General features: G+C 32.0%; 1 protein-coding gene across 1 annotated transcript; it reads right to left on the bottom strand.

The window, feature by feature from the left end:
* Positions 1-3,685: 3,685 nt before the first annotated feature.
* Positions 3,686-18,410, bottom strand: LOC149487349 (uncharacterized). Its single transcript, XM_089697612.1, has 17 exons — positions 18,301-18,410; positions 12,746-12,903; positions 11,697-11,857; positions 10,631-11,013; positions 9,961-10,181; positions 9,578-9,680; positions 8,919-9,046; positions 8,271-8,561; positions 7,840-8,001; positions 6,809-6,937; positions 6,029-6,513; positions 5,746-5,929; positions 5,364-5,559; positions 4,527-5,293; positions 4,237-4,426; positions 3,999-4,112; positions 3,686-3,799 (listed from the first exon to the last, which is right to left on the bottom strand). The coding sequence occupies exons 1-17, from the start codon at positions 18,341-18,343 to the stop codon at positions 3,729-3,731; spliced, it is 3,786 nt and encodes a 1,261-aa protein (XP_089553738.1). The 5' UTR covers positions 18,344-18,410; the 3' UTR covers positions 3,686-3,728.

Raw genomic sequence — 18,410 nt, 5'->3', positions numbered from 1 at the left:
GCATCAGGGTTGCATCTGGAGCGGATGATTTGCCTCCACCGGTCTCTGTCCATGGCGTCTCTTACGACCGTGTAAAAAGTAGTGGCAGATGAGCTTTTGACTTGGTCTGTCCATCGTGTTGGTGAACGGTGCTACAAAGCTTAAGATTTGCTAAATAAAAGAAAATAGTATGTTATCAGTTTGAAGACTACCGTGACCTTTATTTTTTTAAGATTAATATTCTGTTAAGCTATAGTTAAAACGAATATTATAACGAGTGGGAATCGATTCTGCTTCTTTCGATTATAGCGTTGCTTTAGAGCTAGAAAATTATTACTATCATTGATACTAAGGCAGATAAATTATCTGATAGCTAAACATTAATACCAATTTATACTATACATAGAAAATAATAACACCTACAATAAAACACACATACTTTTTCAGCACAAGTTGAGCAAAAATATGAAAGCGTGGAAACAATAAGCAACCGGATTTCTTGTGATTGAATCTTGTTACAAGGGTTGTTTCTATTTCCTTTATAAAAGATTGTTCTGCTCCCACTGAGCCCGGTTGATACAATAAGGATTTATCCATTTCAATCATTAGTTTTGATTAACGCCGTCTTATGTACCTACATAGTAACTCAATGGTCTTATAATAATAAATAATAAATAAATATTATAGGACATTATTACACAAATCGACCTAGTCCCACAGTAAGCTCAATTAAGGCTTGTGTTGTGGGTACTAGGCGACGATAAATATAATAATATTCAACCGGGGCAAATGCAACTATGGGGCTATGGCAACTAGTTATCATAACTAATTTATTAGAGTTGTTGTAATATATCGCCACCTATGATTCAATAACTCAACGACTAATAAATCTTACAAGTAATAGATGGTGCCACTACGATGAAAACTATTTGATTTATAGGCCATTTTGTCAAACCGCTATTTTGAAGTTGGTGTGCGTAAAAACAGGTGTCGAGTTTTACAGACAAAAAAATTGTTTAGGAGTGATTTTTTGCAGGTGTTTTTGATTGGACACGATTATCACAAGCCGTTAAGCATATTTCATTTATATTTTTAATGCGTTAGTTGACTCTATTTTGTGTTATTGATGCAGTTACAATTGCCTCATGAAAATTTTACTGTGGGGTTATTGCAACTGTGAGGTTAGTTACAATAGCCCCTTATATTTTTGTATGAAACTGAAAACACTAGTGATGTGACAGTGTCGATATTTTTATTATGTATCCTTCTTGGTAGTCAAAATATACTTTCTTTATGATTAATTAAAGAAGAACCATCGATTATTTCTTCGATATTATACCCAGAGACGGGTAATTAAAATTAGATAAAGCGTGGTTAAAGACTATAAGTAACTAAAAACGATAGGTAGGATAGTTCTGTGATTGTTCAAGTAATTTTTAGTTAACGGTTGATTAACTAATAAACGTATTTTGTTTGGTTTACGTTTTTAACAATATTTAACACAAAGAATATTATTTGTTCTGACCAAAAACTAAAATTGATTTAGTAGGTAGTACACTGTAATTTTTTTTTGTTGCGATTTAAAGTGGTAAATCAAAGTAGGTACATGAGATTTTCCTCTAAATAATGCGGCGCCATCTACGATCGCAACGTTATTGTATAGATAACGTTATTGTATATATATATAGAATAATAAAAATATATCGATGAATAAGTTTTTTGCATTCCCCACACTAATTCTCTAACAAATAGTTGCATTTGCCCCACATTTAGAAAAATAAGATTTTTCCTGAAAACTCGTCCTTGCTACACGGTAATCCAGTTCAAAATCCTATGAATAACATGAAATCTCATAAATATATTCTATATTCGTTGTTTTATATGAAATAGAAGAAGAGCTATGGCAGTTAGTTGCATTTACCCCCGACTAGGGGTAAATGTAACTTTTTCTACCAATTTTAGGAAATATTCTCACTACCAGTTATTTATAAGACTACTGTATTGCTTGATTGGTTTAAAATAATCTTGAATAAATACAAAAAACAATAAATGGGTCAAATAAATGACCAAATATAAAAGGAGATAACTGCAACCGATCAAACTTGAGACTTGTTATTTTTTAGTTGCAATTGCCCCGGTTGACTATATAGATAATAACACCCAGACCCAAGAACAAATAATTGAGTTCATCACAAATATTTGCCCTGACCGGGGATCGAACCCGGGACCGTCGGCTCAGTAGGCAGTTACTTTACCACAGCGCCAACCGCGTCGTCAAAGGAAATAGTTTGCCCGTTTCGTTCGCGAGAAGTAGGTATAAGTTTTTGTTAGTCAAAAATAATGGTACCTACTATACATACTAATGGTTCTAGACTAGTATACTAAACTTACCTACCAGTTACATCCTCTTCTTTTTGTCGTCTTAATTAGCGAATTTCCAAAATAATTTATTTATTGCTCACCTAGTTACTGTCTCAGTTTTACTAACATTGGAATAAGTACTAGGTACTAACAATAAATGGGCAATACTGCCCGGCAATAAATAAATACAAATAAATAAAAATAAAATTAATAATCATGGTAAATGACAAGTTGCATCCAATTAAAATATGTATAGCATATTAATTTTTGACTGTAATAACACAGTACATAATATGTATTTGTGCTCTTCTATGAATGCGTCTTGTTGTTAACGTTGTCGACACAATTGCCAGGAACACGAAGAATAATATTATATTGAACTTTAAATTTTTTGTAAGATTTAATCAAGATACTTGGCAGTTGGCAGCAACACAACTTTGGAAGCCAAGTACCTATGTGTTTGTTGTATTTTTACTTGATTCGAAAGTGTATTGAACTATGCATATTATTGTTATTTGATTGTTTAATGTTTATCTTTCCAAATAAAGAAAAATCGATCAGCGTCGTATTTTTACAAAATTATTATTCTTTAGACTTACGGCTGGGTTTGCTTTCTCATAGCTTACATTGTTATTTGTATTGAAATAAAGAGTAGAGTATATTATACAGATAAAAGTTTTAAAATGAAAACTAAAATGACGAATGAATTCTGAAATGTTTAAAAATATATCAAAGGCTCTATATCTTAAGAATGTAATTTTTATAGAATTGATCCTTGTACACAATTAAGTATTGTCAACTAAATAACATAGACAACAAGATAATATTGTTTTGATTATGATAGAGTACATGAAATTATTATAACCCCAAAACGAAATCCATTGCGCCCTTTACTAGCTTATATTCCAAACATTACCGTTTCAAAGCTTCAATGTATTACGAACAAAGTTTTCTATCGAATATAATATTTTGTTCAAACATCAAAGGAAGAGGGGACCGGATATGAACGTAAATTGCTACCGAAAACCGGAAATAGTACCGGCTTTGTTGAAATAGAGCCATTCCGTTGGATTTTATTGTTTTCTAACTCATATTTTAATGAAAAAACGTATGTGTAGTTGTGTAGATTCTACGTACGAAAGTAAAATTGAAAAGTTTATCTTTTGGAAAATTGTGAACATTTTTAATGAATAAAGATATTTTGTATAAATATAAATTCGTTAGAAGATAACGTTATCTTGGCATAACGTGTGTCGTATCCAGTTGATCTGACAAACGAAGATCTTAGAATAATCAAGACGTATTTGTAACAAATAAAAAATAGAGATCAATAAAAATGTACCAACAACAACAAAAAATTTATTATATTTTACCATAAAACCAATCCATTAATAAAATTTAAAATCTTCTTTTCTGGTAGCACACGATAGACATATTTTCTCCACAGTATATGGGCCATCTGAAAGTTAATATCTCAATTATTGCATCGTAATTATTATTATTGGTCGATAAAGACTTAGGTAAAATTCAATTTGAAAAGAAAATTTAAATCATCAGTTCATCAATGAACTTTCAAAATAATATTTTCTATATTAAATTAAAAAAAACATCACAATAACATCGATGTTAAAATAGAAATTTATAGAAGAAGAAATTACCTATATCAAACCACTGGTTGCTAGGCAACCCAGAGTCCAGCCTGGCCGCCACGATGGCTTCCCTCATAGTGATAGGCAAAACTACCCCCATACATGTAGCTGGCTCTCCAGTAGCTATAAAAAATACATTTTTATTAACGGAAGTGTTAGCATGTTCGAAAGAAGTTTTATTCTAAATAGACTCTGACTATTAAAACAAACAAATCTTAACGCCAATCAAATTCACTATATTAGTTACCTTTAGCTCCAAGAATAACGTCATTACTAAAGGATTTCTTTCTAAAATATATCCGGAAGTCCTGTGGTATATCCCTCGCTTGTGGTACCCAGTAGGTCCAGGTTCGATCTGTGAGCAGTTCTCCAGTGTCATCATATACTAATTCTTCTGTAGTCCACATCCCTAAACCCATTACAAATGCACCTTCAACCTGTTTTGAAACATTTCAAATTATAGCTTCAATGAAATCAATAATTTAGTAAGGTAAATAACTGACACAAAATGTTTAAATAGATAAAAATATGTTTTACCTGACCAACATCAAGTTCAGGATTCACACTACGACCAACATCCTCAATCAAGTCTACTCGTATTATATTCCACTCTCCGGTTAACACGTCAATCTCCACTTCTGCAAGAGTTATGCCATATATATTGTAATTTTGTACATCAGCCATACCCGTCATAGCGTGACATTGCAAATCCACTTCATTATCATACGCCTTTCTTATCAATTCCGCCCACGTTGGATTATCCATTTGCGCTCTAATAGGTGCTAGTCTATTCAGCAATTGCTCACAACATCTTTGAATACCAATTCCCACATTTTGAGAAGTTATACTTCCACCCGTTGCAAAGGCATTGGGTGATATAACATTATCGTTAGGTTTAATTTGTACTTTTTCTACAGGAATATTGAGGTAGTATGCACACACTTGAGCAGCCTTGGTATTCACTCCTTGACCCATCTCGATTCCGCTATGTGTAACAACAACCGTACCGTCATCAAAATAAGCTGATAAATTCACTTCAAAATATTGCGATCCGGCTGGAGTCCATCTTAAGAAAGCATGTCTTAATCCTCTCTTCTTCCATCTATTCTCAGAATTAAATTTATCAACGGCAACTTTTCTGTCCTCGTATTGGGAATTATTTTTCAGTGTGGTTAGCAGTTCGTTGATATCATTATGCTTTTCTGTGTCCAAATTGGCGAGACGAACGTTTAGTGGATCAAGATTCATTTCATATGCTATTCTTTCCATCAACAATTCAGCCATTGCAATATTTTCTAAGGAACCTGTGTAAATAAAACGAGTAATTATTTTGCTCAACCAAAAATACATTATTTCCAATGCAAGAATTCTTACCTGGTGATCTACACCATGTATGAGAAGTTGAATCTGTGATGGTATCGTAGGATTTGTAATTCCAGGCAGCTTTATTGTAACAATTATAGAAAACGTCAACACCAAGCATCGTTAATGGTTCGTCTACAATGTACCCGTTATCCTCATATAAGTTATAATTATTGTACTGTATTGCTCCTTGTGCATTTACACCGACCTAAAGATTATTAAGGAATTATTCGTTTTTAATAATAGGAACAATTTAAACAATTATCGCTCTTTATGTCTTGATTAATTTAATGTGAATGTTAGAAGAATTTATCCATTTTTATAAAGGAAACATACTATTGATTACAGAAATAAGTATCACTGAAAATGTTAATATAATTTGATAAGAAAATACCTCAAAGGATGTAGAACATGGAAATCTTTTGCCAACAGCTCTCATATTAGTCCTTAGCGATTGAATGAACCGACATGGCCTGTTTAATTTATGTGACACCAAACTGCAAGCCGCTGCTACTTGATTAGATCGTGATATTTTTAATCCGTAAGCACCACCCAATCTACTTACGGCAACATCTATCCTGAAATAAAATATTTAAAGATTTAGTCCAGAAAACAGTACAGTTTCAAGCACTGATGAATTCGCTTATTTTTCATCGAATTTTTTATGAAGTACTTACTTATTTTGTTGAATATTCAACACTCTCGATACCACTCTGTGAACTGCATCTATCCATTGCGTTGCTGGATACACTCTCAGCCCATCTTCAGTAGGATGTGCTACACAAACAAGAGTCTCCATACAAAAATGATACTGTCCTCGAGACGTGTTTTCTCCTTTTATTACTTTCACTACATCGTTCCCTGTTTTAGTTGCGTTTGAAGATGAGAATAGTGTGTTCCGATCTGTATCGTTTTTAGCTACTTTAACATCTTGAACTGGTTTCCTAACATTAGTGTATGTGATTTTGACGAGAGTCGCGGCTCTATCAGCTATTTGTTGTGTGTCAGCAACGATGATTCCGACAGGTTGGTTGTAATATTTTACGTCTCTTTCACATAGAAATTCTTCGTTAGCCGTGTAGAACGTGCTCGGCGCTGGTGTGAAACTGTTTTGGCCAGGTATGTCTGAAGCACTATAGAATGCTATGACACCTGCTTCTGCCTGAAAAAAAACATTAGGTATTAATAATATTGTTTTAAAAGTAAACTTTGTTAAAACGAAACATTAACATCATATTAATTTCTATACACAAAAAATTTAAAATTAATTTTATATTTTAGTATTATTTTTTTATTATTCAGCCATGGCTGTCCCACTGCTGGGCAAAGGCCTCTCTTCCCTTCGTCCATGTCTTCCTATTGTGAGCAATTTTAGCCCATTCCTTACAATGAGAGTCCAGTTCGTCGCGATTAGTATTAAGGCTTAAATATTTGAGTAAGGTAAGTATTTCACTCACTAATGCTTTACTGGCGTCGATCTTTTCAATTGTTCCCAAACCCACAGTACTTAGAACAAAAGTAGCGAATACTTCTTTCGGAAGAGCTGGAATGTCTTCCGTATATTTTGCCTCACCCGCGCATTGTACCTGAAATTACATTTAATTTTATGCAAATAAATATGTTCGATATTCCAATTAAAGACATTTCCTGTGAAGCAATTGGCAAGAAGCTCGAGCAGTATTTAATATTTGTCATAATTAGTTATAATCAAAAACCTTATAAATTAAAACGTCTGCAATAATTCCAATAAAAATTGGTAGTGTTAAAAAATTAGCTATAATTTCCTGTACACGACCTCAATTATCTATAATTGATGTTATAAAACACCGGATCTATTGGAAAGCAGTTAAACAAAAAATAATTAATCTATAACGTTCATTAAATTCTATCAATACCTAGATACCTACATAAATGATTAAAATATAAAAATTCTTTCTTCGTTTGAGTATTGTGCATATCATACTAGCCATTAAAATATAATCTATCTGTAAATATGCAATAACGTATACAAAACAATGAATAATGGATAGAATAATGGATATTTGACTATACCGTATTGATACTATACTATCTAAAATGCGTACTTAAAACAGTGACTACGTCAAACCCACATGTGTTTACATCACGTGAGGCACATTAAGGCTTTTGTTATTTTTTTTACGCACAATTATTAAAACAATACATTCATCATTACAAACACAGAAAGAGAGAGATCGTTGAACATATTATCTCTCTTTCTATCTTTAACAGACCGTCCAAATAAATGTCCAAATATTGTTTTATTGTGTTACTACGTTTGTTTACATTTCAGAAAATAACACAATTGATTAAAATAATATATCGTAAATGTAATACACACTTATAGAAAAATATAGCATGCAACATTAAACAATCATTAAAACAATCTCTCCCTGTTTGTAAATATGACCAGACTATCAAAACATATCTATCTGTCCTACCAGACCATCAAAACATTTTTGTATCTTACCAGACCATCAAATTTCGGAGAAGGTTGGTTCAGTGGCCATAGCGATGGGTTCGTATCAAATATTTGCCTTCCATCAGATAATCCTCTTGATTCCCGAACTCTTACAGATCCTGATCTGTATTTAGGAGCCAATGTATCCGGTGGACAGAGTGACAGTAAGCCCTGAAATAAAAAAAATGTGTAAGCCCTGAAGAAAAATTTGTCTTTCCTAAAGTTTCATTTAAACAGAATGTTCATAAGAAACAATTTTGCAACAAAACTAAATTTTTGTAGATCAAAATATGGCAAGATAAAAGGAAATTGAGTTTTTCAAATGACGATTTTCATTCATCAATTCTTAGTAATTTATTTTAAAAGTAGTATTAATATTCTTTTAGAGCGTGATTACTGGTGGCAAGCTCAATAAGAGGCATAAAAAAATATTACCGTACCTTATAAAACAGACCTAAACCCAACTTCCTGCGATATTCCACAGACGGTTCAGGAGGATTCTCAGTCACAACCATTTCTTTATCTAGCACACTAATTGCACCTCGTAGCGTCTCATTTGTGAACAGTTTCTTACCAATGAGATATCTTTCAGTTAGATTTGCTCTGATAAAGGCTGTAGATAGACCGCCATATACAATACGACAATCTGATACTTTATTGTCATAGGTATTTATTTTGTATAAGAACCCAGCATGTACGATAGCGTGAGCGTTTTGGGATCGAGGCATTATCTGAAATTTTTTTCTTTTTATAATATTATATTGAAAGAAGAGGTAATTTATCAAGTTTGGGCTATATCTTTGGTTAAAATAAATAGATTATGTTTATGATATTATCTTCACCCGCGACTTCAGCCGCGAATAATCGAATAAATGAATATTCACACAGTTCCCGTTCCCGTGGGATTTGATACATAATAACTATTCTATTTCCTTTCACGTCTCTAAACTATCTTTGTACCAAATTTCACACAAATTGGTTCAGTGTTTTCAATATCTATGTCTAAGTTTAATTACTATTGTTTTAACATTTCTGATGTTGTGTATTTGATGTAGAAGGATAAATACATTTTTGAAAACATTGTTTACCTTATATGTTACAATTTTGTTTTGATCGTTCAATGGAGGTAACAGAACATTGAGGATAACCTTTCCTTTCATGTCTTCTTTTAAAAACCGCTGCATACTTATCTTATTGACTTTGCCACGGTCATTTACTAAAAAATCGAAAAAATAGATTAAAACCATTATTTTGTGTAAATTGTTTTAACAAAAAAGTGCTATATAGGTACTTAATCAATATGTTTGTTGTAAGTTGTTTTTTTAATAAGAGTAATTAAAAATAGAAGAACATTTTAGCAATATTTGAACACATTGTCAGATTTCTCGTATAATTATTATTATTGTACAGTACAATAATACTCTTATTTGTACTTACAAAGAATATTTTTCAAAAGATGACCCTGAACTTTTATTTATTATTGATACAGTTGTTATGCCATGTAAGTAAATAAATGAAAAAGTGATTACAACAAAACAAAAGCGGTGGCTTAGTAATTCAGGCCTCCATTTTCAATCGAATCAATCAGACGAAGTTTGGAAAAAAATAAACATTTTCATTCGTTTGCATAAAATGAATAATGAGGTAGATCCCCAAATCATAGTTGAACTGTGTTCCTGTAGTGGGAACAAAAACACTGTAGATGATACAATTTATCCCATTTGAAGAAAGTTTAAGAAATACTTACATATGCTTAATTCAGCTCCTACTGTATTGAATAGCAAGAAAACATCAGACGTGAACTCATTGTGTCTGTTCTTTATCATTAGATTTCCTGCTACCGTTCCAATCTATAATCAAATTTAATAGTTTAAAATAATGACCATATTTTCTAATTCTACGTATTAAACTACGAAAAATGGACAAATGAAAGATAATATTATTGAATAAGCCATGAAAGAAGAAAGAGAAAAACGCATTTGCATATTTACTTTGCCAAATTTTGTTTTTTTTTTCAAAAACAAAACAAAATAATAACGATAATATTAATAAGTTGTTCTGTTAACAAATAAGTCAGTAGTAATAGTTCATAAACACTTCGTCGTCTTTAATAACTTAAACGATACTTACATTTTTTACCGGTATATGCGCAACCAATTTCAGATGATCATTGAATGTCGTTAAATATTTGAAGTAATCAGTTTTAGCTACATCGTCAAATATGTCCATAACATCAGTTAGCGTATTTCCAGCACCGAGCACAAGATTCTGATCCATGTAGTAACCTTTCAGAGATGCTACAGCAGAGATATCTATTAGAAGACGAGGATATTCTAGTATGGGATATACACCTAGAAAACAAATAACATGTAATTAATAGTGTGCTACAATCGACAACAAAATATCTATACTAATATTATAACGCTGAAGAGTTTTTTGTTTGAACGCGCTAATCTGCGGGACTACTGGCCTGATTTTAAAAATTCTTTCAGTGTTAGATAGCCCATTTATCGAGGAAGGCTATAGGTTATATATCATCACGCTAAGACCAACAGGAGCGGAGCAATACGGGTGAAACCGCGGGGAAAACAGCTAGTAAAGATATAAAGTGCTCTTTGAATCTATGAAATTACACTTAAGCATTGTCTTCTACTTTCGAGCTGTTTCAAACTATTATATAATGTTTTACCATAATGATTCAAAACGTGTAATAACAGAATATCAAATAAAAACAAAACAAAAGTCAAATCAAACTAAGGAACATTTAACATTATCACTTATAGAAGAATAGCTTTATTACCTTTAGCAGTATTCCCAGCTACCAGCATATACGAGTCTGTTCCTTGAGCATCAAGAATTCTAAACGCATCAGTAATATCTTCAACTCTATACCAGTCTCTGTTATCACTCAATTTGATATGAATAACATTGGATTGTTTAACATTAACATCATCTTTAGATACAACACACCATTCTGACTCATCACAGGTTTTGGAGCAGATTTCACCAGTCTTCTTGCAAATGCTCAACTCTTCTATATCAAGTATGGGGTAAGGATCAGGGGAATCTTTGGCAAACTTCTTGAAAGTTTCTATTATAGGTCTGTATCCAGTACATCTGCAGACATTGCTTGCTAGCGATTGTTCTATTTCCAGCATGGTCATACTCTTTTTATTTAGGAGGCTTGAATTATGCAAAATGTATCAGATGTAAAAAGGTATTAAGGTAGATAGAATAAAATTATTTACCAATGAGTATTAATACTAATGAACCCTAGTAAACAATTTTGAAGAGGTATATATAATAACTTGTATAACTTGCCTTTTGTGCATTTCATTACCTTTATATGTCAGATGCCATGACTCAGACTGCAATTAACATGCAGACATCAAAAAAGTATCTACTAAATACTTTAGGAAAAAACATCAATAACGCAGATTATGTCTGTACTGATAATACTCACACTCATAATAATATTATAAAGAGCAACGTTTACAATTTTAAATTTTGTATCGACTTAACTTATAAACTTACTGAACCGGTTTAAAAAAAAACTTTGTTTTAACTTCACAATTTCTGAGTGAAAAAAAAGGCGTTTAACAACGATCACACATTATAAGCATAGATGATCTAACATTAAATTTATAAAACTAAATTACCTGTAAGTGAAATTCCATGTGCCCAAGTGGGGTAAGGGGCAGATGCATTATACATCCGTTTCACTCATCGATTTTCTTTATGGACAAGTAGGAAATCAGCCTTCTGTGTCTTACTAGACCAAGACATTTTTTTTCTTCGTCTCCACCGGGAATCGAACCCAGGACCCCTCGGTGCTACGCTCTATTAAACTACCTCTACTAAATTACCTATACAAAGCCATAACCCATCCAGGGCTGCAATATCCACACTGCGATCCATTGTTCTCGTAGAGAGCCTTCTGTAGGGGGTGGTACCCCACCAGCTTGTTGCCGATCTTCTCGATGGTAGTGATCTCCCAGCCATGGCATGATGTCACTGATACTAAACACTGAAAAGATACGATACTTTTGTCATTTTGGATATTCAAATTATTTGTAACGGTGTTCATTCCAGTAGGTCCATTCATTTTTGAAATGGAACTTCTTTAGACGCGTTGAGAGTAAAAATTTCTAGGTAGCGTCATGGCAATGCCGTCACGTCATGGAGTAAGGCGACGATTTTGGTATCTTTGAATTTTGCCAAAAAAGTTTCACTTCTTACACGTGTGCTCCGGCAACCACGCTCCTGTTTTATACAGATGGAGAAAAAAAAATGATACGAAGAAATGTTTGATGAATTGTTACGTAATTAATGTTAGTAAAAAATGTCATGTGATAAATAAAACCGGTCTAAATTGTTATATTTGTAATTAATTATTTACACATAACTCGTTATCTGTCATTAAAAAGAAAATTACATTGATGCTTTGTTTTTATTATGGTTAAGGTTACAGCCCGTTTTTTCGCGATTTCACTAGTTAGAGCTAGTTGCAACTAGGTAAATGATTATTTAACAACTAGTTTAAAAGCCGCTGTCGCACCTACTATAATATTATTTTTCGAGACCAAGCGAGCGTGCAGAAAATAGATTGATTTTGCAATTTGTCTGCTGTTGTGACATCACCACTGCTTGTAACGAAGGAAAAAATCAAGAGAAAAACGACAAGTCGAAGAATCAAAAAGTTCGACGACATGTGATATCTGCAAACCTGCATATGACCATCGTGGTGGATTATTGGCTTATACCCATATACAAGGGTTGGCCTATACCCATATACATACATGGTTCGTGGCTCAGCAGTAGAAACATAGCTGATGATGATCATGATGAAGTTAAAGGCTTGCAAAAAGGCGAGATTATGTCGCATCCAACTACAAGTATGTACTAATATCCTTACAGCATTAACAGCCTCAGTGGGAGCGCCAGGGTACTTGGCCACGCTGACGACGCAGGCGCCGCAGCCGCCCTCCTGGCACATGTACTTGGTGCCGCGCAGCTCCAGCCATCTGCGGAGGTACTCCAGCAGCGATACGTCTGAGCTGATCTCGCACCCGACTGGGAAATTTTTAGTTCCATTATTATTTTTCTTATAAGAGAGGAGTTTGTTGTTCGTCTGTCTGTCTGTCTATCTATCTGTCAAGACAACAAGGGAATCAGAACCTGCATGGTACCTACTCCCCGTGAACAAAAATACTTGAAATTTGGTACGAAGCTTATCTTATATCACAGACACATAAAAAATATGAAAAAGGATACAACATTTTTAATACGGATAAAAGAAAAACATCGTGGTAAAATGAACTTGACCCTAGGCCCCGAGCAATTCAAACATAATATGACATGATTTCTGACATTCAAGACGTGCTTTCAGGTATTTAACGAGATTGCCTCGTAACTTCACGACCTAAACGTGTTTTTGTTTGGCAGAAATCGAATAATTTGGGTTCTAGACATTTATTTCGCAATAAATATGACAGACATACCTGAGGATTGACCCTAAATCATAAAAATATATATTAATATTTTACATCAGGTTAAGTTATTCCGATTCAAATAATATTACTATGTAAAACTACATTTATTGACATAATATTGGTTGTAAGATAGATGACCAATTTTTATATAATTATGATACAAAACTATACGCCTTCAAATGGTCTGAATCGGACAAAATTTAAATGGAACTCTGTTCACCCAGTAGAAAGTAGTTCTGGGGCAAAAATCCTACAAAATAGTCCTCCTTTTCGGAAGTCTGTTGAAAAGATTAAAAGAGTTGCTATGTCAGTTTCATAATATTTAATAAGTGAAATATTTATTTACAGTTATACGAGAGTCATGTTATTAGACCGGTTGTAAATCAAGATCACGGCACCGAAAATTAAACTGGTTTAATGCACTTTTTTGTATTACTTACGTATGTATTATTATAGAAGACGAGATTCTAAAGATTATGTTATTAGATTTGAGTAAGTATAAAGTTAATAAAAGTTCTGCTATGTAATGCAAAAAACTAAGGCATGATGCTTTTAGCGAATAATGAAATAATAAACTAAAAATATTATAATTACTTCTGTATTATCTATTACTGAATTATAACGGAAGATCGTATACTGCACTTATTATTCATTTAATATTTTATATTTTAAACAGTGTCCTTATTCTAATGCTATATTTACAATAACGTTAAAATTAAACGCTACAAATTAAAAGCCTTAGAACAAGCCTTACAAATTGAACCACACAAGTCAGAAAATCGTGTAAAACATGTGTAAAACATTTCATAAAACTGTAGTTCCTCTATTAGGTACCTTCACACAACACAAGCAAAGTCACAGTCAGACACCTAGCTAGTACATTACAAAATGTCTATGCAATGTAGAGACAAGATTTATTAAATAATTAGTTAATAACATTTCGTGTACAAAAAGTAAATTATAGGTACATGCGTGCATTCGCGTGAAGTGCTAACAAATCATTTGGTAAATTAAAACATCAATAATTATTATAAAGAAAAATAGCAGTAGTGGCAGTGGACTACAATAAAAAGTAGATGATTCAAGAGGGATGCGCAGAATTTTAATGAATACCTATAGCACAAACTTTTTTAAGACATGACATTTGTTTGTTATTCTATTACATTACAATATAATGCTGAAGAGTTTGTTTGTTTGTTTGAACACGCTAATCTCAGCAAATATATATATTCTTCTATAACTATTTACTCTTCTTCTCCATAGATACTGCTTTACCAATTCGGTGGTAAATGTTAACAATATGTAATGACGATTTGAAAGTGCTTCTAAAACAAGTCTAATTGAATGAATAAATGTTTGAGTTTGAGTTTATAACTGGTTCGATTTGAAAAATTATTTCCGTGTTAGACAGCCCAATTATAGAGGAAGGCTATAGGCTATCATCACGGTAAGAACAACAGGAGCGGAGCACTGCAGGTAAAACCGCGGGGCACAGCTAGCTATTAATATGTAGGTTTTGATAACAATGTATGTAATTGAATGCCAATTTGCTAGGTATAGGTAAACCAGAATCTGATGGCAATTAGGGAAATCAAAATTTTGAGTGTGCAACCCTAGGGAAAATGGACTGAACGATCTTGATACTGCTTATTTTTTATTTTGTCCTCAATATCATTAGTCACATTACATAAGTGGACAATACTGTACTTAATAATGAGATATCCACTTAATATTATGTAGGTACATACTTATATGTATAATATACAATTATACATATTACTTTTATACAGGTAATACATATTATTATTTACACATACCTATATTTGTATATTCATTACCAGTATGCCATGTGAAAATATCGATAAGTACTATAATGATAATGTAGATCAAAACTGCTTATAATTTTTTATAAAATGAAATAAAAATAAAATAAAATTATGTTTATTTTCGTAAGTATTAACAGATACACACATTATAAAACTGACTTGGACAGCTTGGACTTGACGAATAGCCGTATTGGAAACTCCTGTAATAAGTTTTCATAAAATTATATTCTAATCAACAAACAATATTATACCTAGTTACCTACATATAATATTTTTTAATTTAAAGTATCAAAACGGGTAAGTCCAATTTAACAATAAAATCTTCATAATTGAAAATTGTGATGTGTTTGACCCTTCTTCATCGAATGTTTTTCTATACACATTATAAACAACACCTCTTGCTTGTGATCGCAACGGCTTTTTCGACATTTTCGAAGATTTTATAGGACAAAATCCTAAAATTATTCATCAACTGCAAAAAAGACAAATAATTTGACAACCAATTTGATAGTTGTCAAATAAGTTGCCACATAAAAATCTTTTTTTTCTTAAATATAAATATGCCATCAGATTCTGGTAGGTAAAAGTATAGGTATACTTTTCAATATTTACATTTTTATTGTTTCTTATCCATTGATTACTTTACACTATTATATTATTACAGGTATAAAGGAGGTACTTTTTAGCAAATTACCAATATCTGTAATTATTGTATAGCTATACATAAGGTAGAAGTATATAGGGTAGGTAGGTAAATTTAATTTATTCAATGATATGAATATAATAATAAAAATAAGTAATATAATAAAATACATTTAGTTGGACTTTAAAATAACAGTAAGTAATTATTTATTAGTGCATGGAATATTATATTATCAAGATAGATTTATTTGTTTATGCTTATTAAATGGCAAATATTATATTATATTTTAAATAATATTTACAAGTAATATTTTTATTCATTTGCGAGCGAGCTTTTAAAATACATATAACAATAAATAAATCATGTAATTGATGTAATAGTCTAATGAAAGTAAGCTCTTTTAATCTTATTCCGACTAGACTGACATTATTGTCCTGTAAATGGGTTTATACTTTTACTAGCTTTCCGCTCGCGGCTTCGCCTGCTTTGTCTAAGAAATAATAAATTATATACTAAATCCTTCCTCTTGAATCACTCTATGTATTTCAAAAAACCGCAGCAAAATCCGTTGCGTAGTTTTAAAGATTTAAGCATACATAGGGACATATGGACAGAAAAAGCGACTTTGTTTTATACTATGTAGTGAAGTACTTTTATATTATGGCCTTTCTAGTTTCTTCTTATTATGGCGTTTTCCTTCAATCATATACTGCTTGTAAGTCTTGCTTTGTTATGCTTAATCAACTTCAAAATAAGTTTTATTTTCCCCCTTTATTTTCCTATATTTTGGAGACAGAACGTAACTTTTTTTAGAGCTATCTTAGTTTTGGATATTCATTCATGGAATACAAAGATTGTCTCTACTGATAAGAATTTGAAAGTAAGTAGGTATGTTTTTTTTTATTATCAAAACCAATGGCTGAATAATAATTGATTTGAAAGATTTTTTTTATTTGCTCGGTCATTATTTGAGAGCTAACTACCAATTTTATTTGTAGATAAGATCGTTCTAATACTAATACATACATGCATAACAGAATTCATCCATATTAGTACCTATACCTCGTGTAACACCTACACTATAGAAACAATTAAATACGTAATAATTAAAACTGCCATTAAGTTATCAAATGAGGATAATTATAATATATTTTGTGACATCAATACGAAAAAATATACCTACTTAGGTAAGTCCGTAAGTACCATGTTTGCAAAGACATTCATTATTGAAAACACACACTAAAATGTTGTTGCTAAATTTTTCTGTAGAGAGGAGAATTTTTGTATACAGCGAATAAACTTGAAACTACTGGATCGATATAAATAATCCTTTCACCAGGAGAAAGCTACATTATCCCTGAATGCAACAGGCTATATTATAATTTCTAAATTGCAATAATTAATTAATTTAAGTACTAGCTGTGCCCCGCATTGCTCTGCTCTCTCTGCTCCTGTTCAAATCGGACCAGTTGTTCCTGAGATTAGCGCGTTCAAACAAAAAACAAACTCTTCACAGTTATAAACTTATAATGTTAAGAAATAGATTAAAGTATCTAATAACTATAATATTATATGTAGTATCAGATGCCTCCTCAGACTTTCAATGTTTCTATATAGGTATTAAACAAACAGATAGCGAAAATATTTTATAATTTATATTAGAGGTGTTTTGCATTTCTAACATTTTTAATTCAAAAAAGTAATATCGTTACTTGTATTGATAAATATCTATAAAAGTGTTTTAAATTATTGATTTTTTATAGAGGTGTTGTATGTTTTTTTGATATCAATTTTAATTATTGTAAGTACATGTAGATAGTAATAATAACTAATAATCTATTGACTTTTTTTTGAAATTCGCAACAAATTCGAAACCGAATCGATTCAAAATCGAATTGCTCTTTCTATCCTACAATGAGATTTCGAGCGAGGCTGCGGGCAAAAGCTGGTTACATATTTAAATCAGTAAAAATTGGCAGATATTTTATAGTCTTTATTCAAATTTTGGCAGTTGAATAATAAAAATCCGGGTATCTTTGAAGTTAATAATAATAAAAATCCTTAAATGGACAGTATTAATTTAATCGACGACACAAATCAACAGACCCACTTTTTTATAGATTATTATAGATATTACCTGACCTGACCGCCTGGTATAGTGGTTGACGCATGAGCGTAGAACCGAGGGGTCCTGGGTTCGATTCGATACGAAGAAAAAAAAATGTCTCGGTCTGGCAGGACACAGAAGGTTGATCACCTACTTGTCCCTAAAAGAGAATCGATCAGTGAAACAGATGTATGAATAATGCATCTGCCCCTTACCCCACTAGGGACACGGGACTTCACTTTTCATAAATATTACCTATATTACATGTTACATGAAATTATTACTCTACTTTTTGATATTCCGTTAAAAATTAGAAGAGACATCGTAAAATATAATCTCTAACCGTGCTACTTTCTTTCGTAATTTAAAGTAAATATAACTTATAAGTAAAACTTAACATACCGGTATGCTCTATATCATTAACTTTAAACTTAACACGGTCCATGTCTTCACAACACAGTAAGCACTTACTTAGTGAGCGTAACTTAATGTTAACCCCACTTCTTAGGTGA

The sequence above is a fragment of the Colias philodice genome, chromosome 7 (genome assembly GCF_061535455.1).
Source record: "Colias philodice isolate Cphi_HAF_F1 chromosome 7, ilColPhil1 Martin Lab GWU primary, whole genome shotgun sequence".
Classification (NCBI taxonomy): Eukaryota; Metazoa; Arthropoda; class Insecta; order Lepidoptera; family Pieridae; genus Colias; species Colias philodice.
Note: the sequence above shows the minus strand (reverse complement) of the source record. Positions and strands in the feature narration are given on the sequence as shown.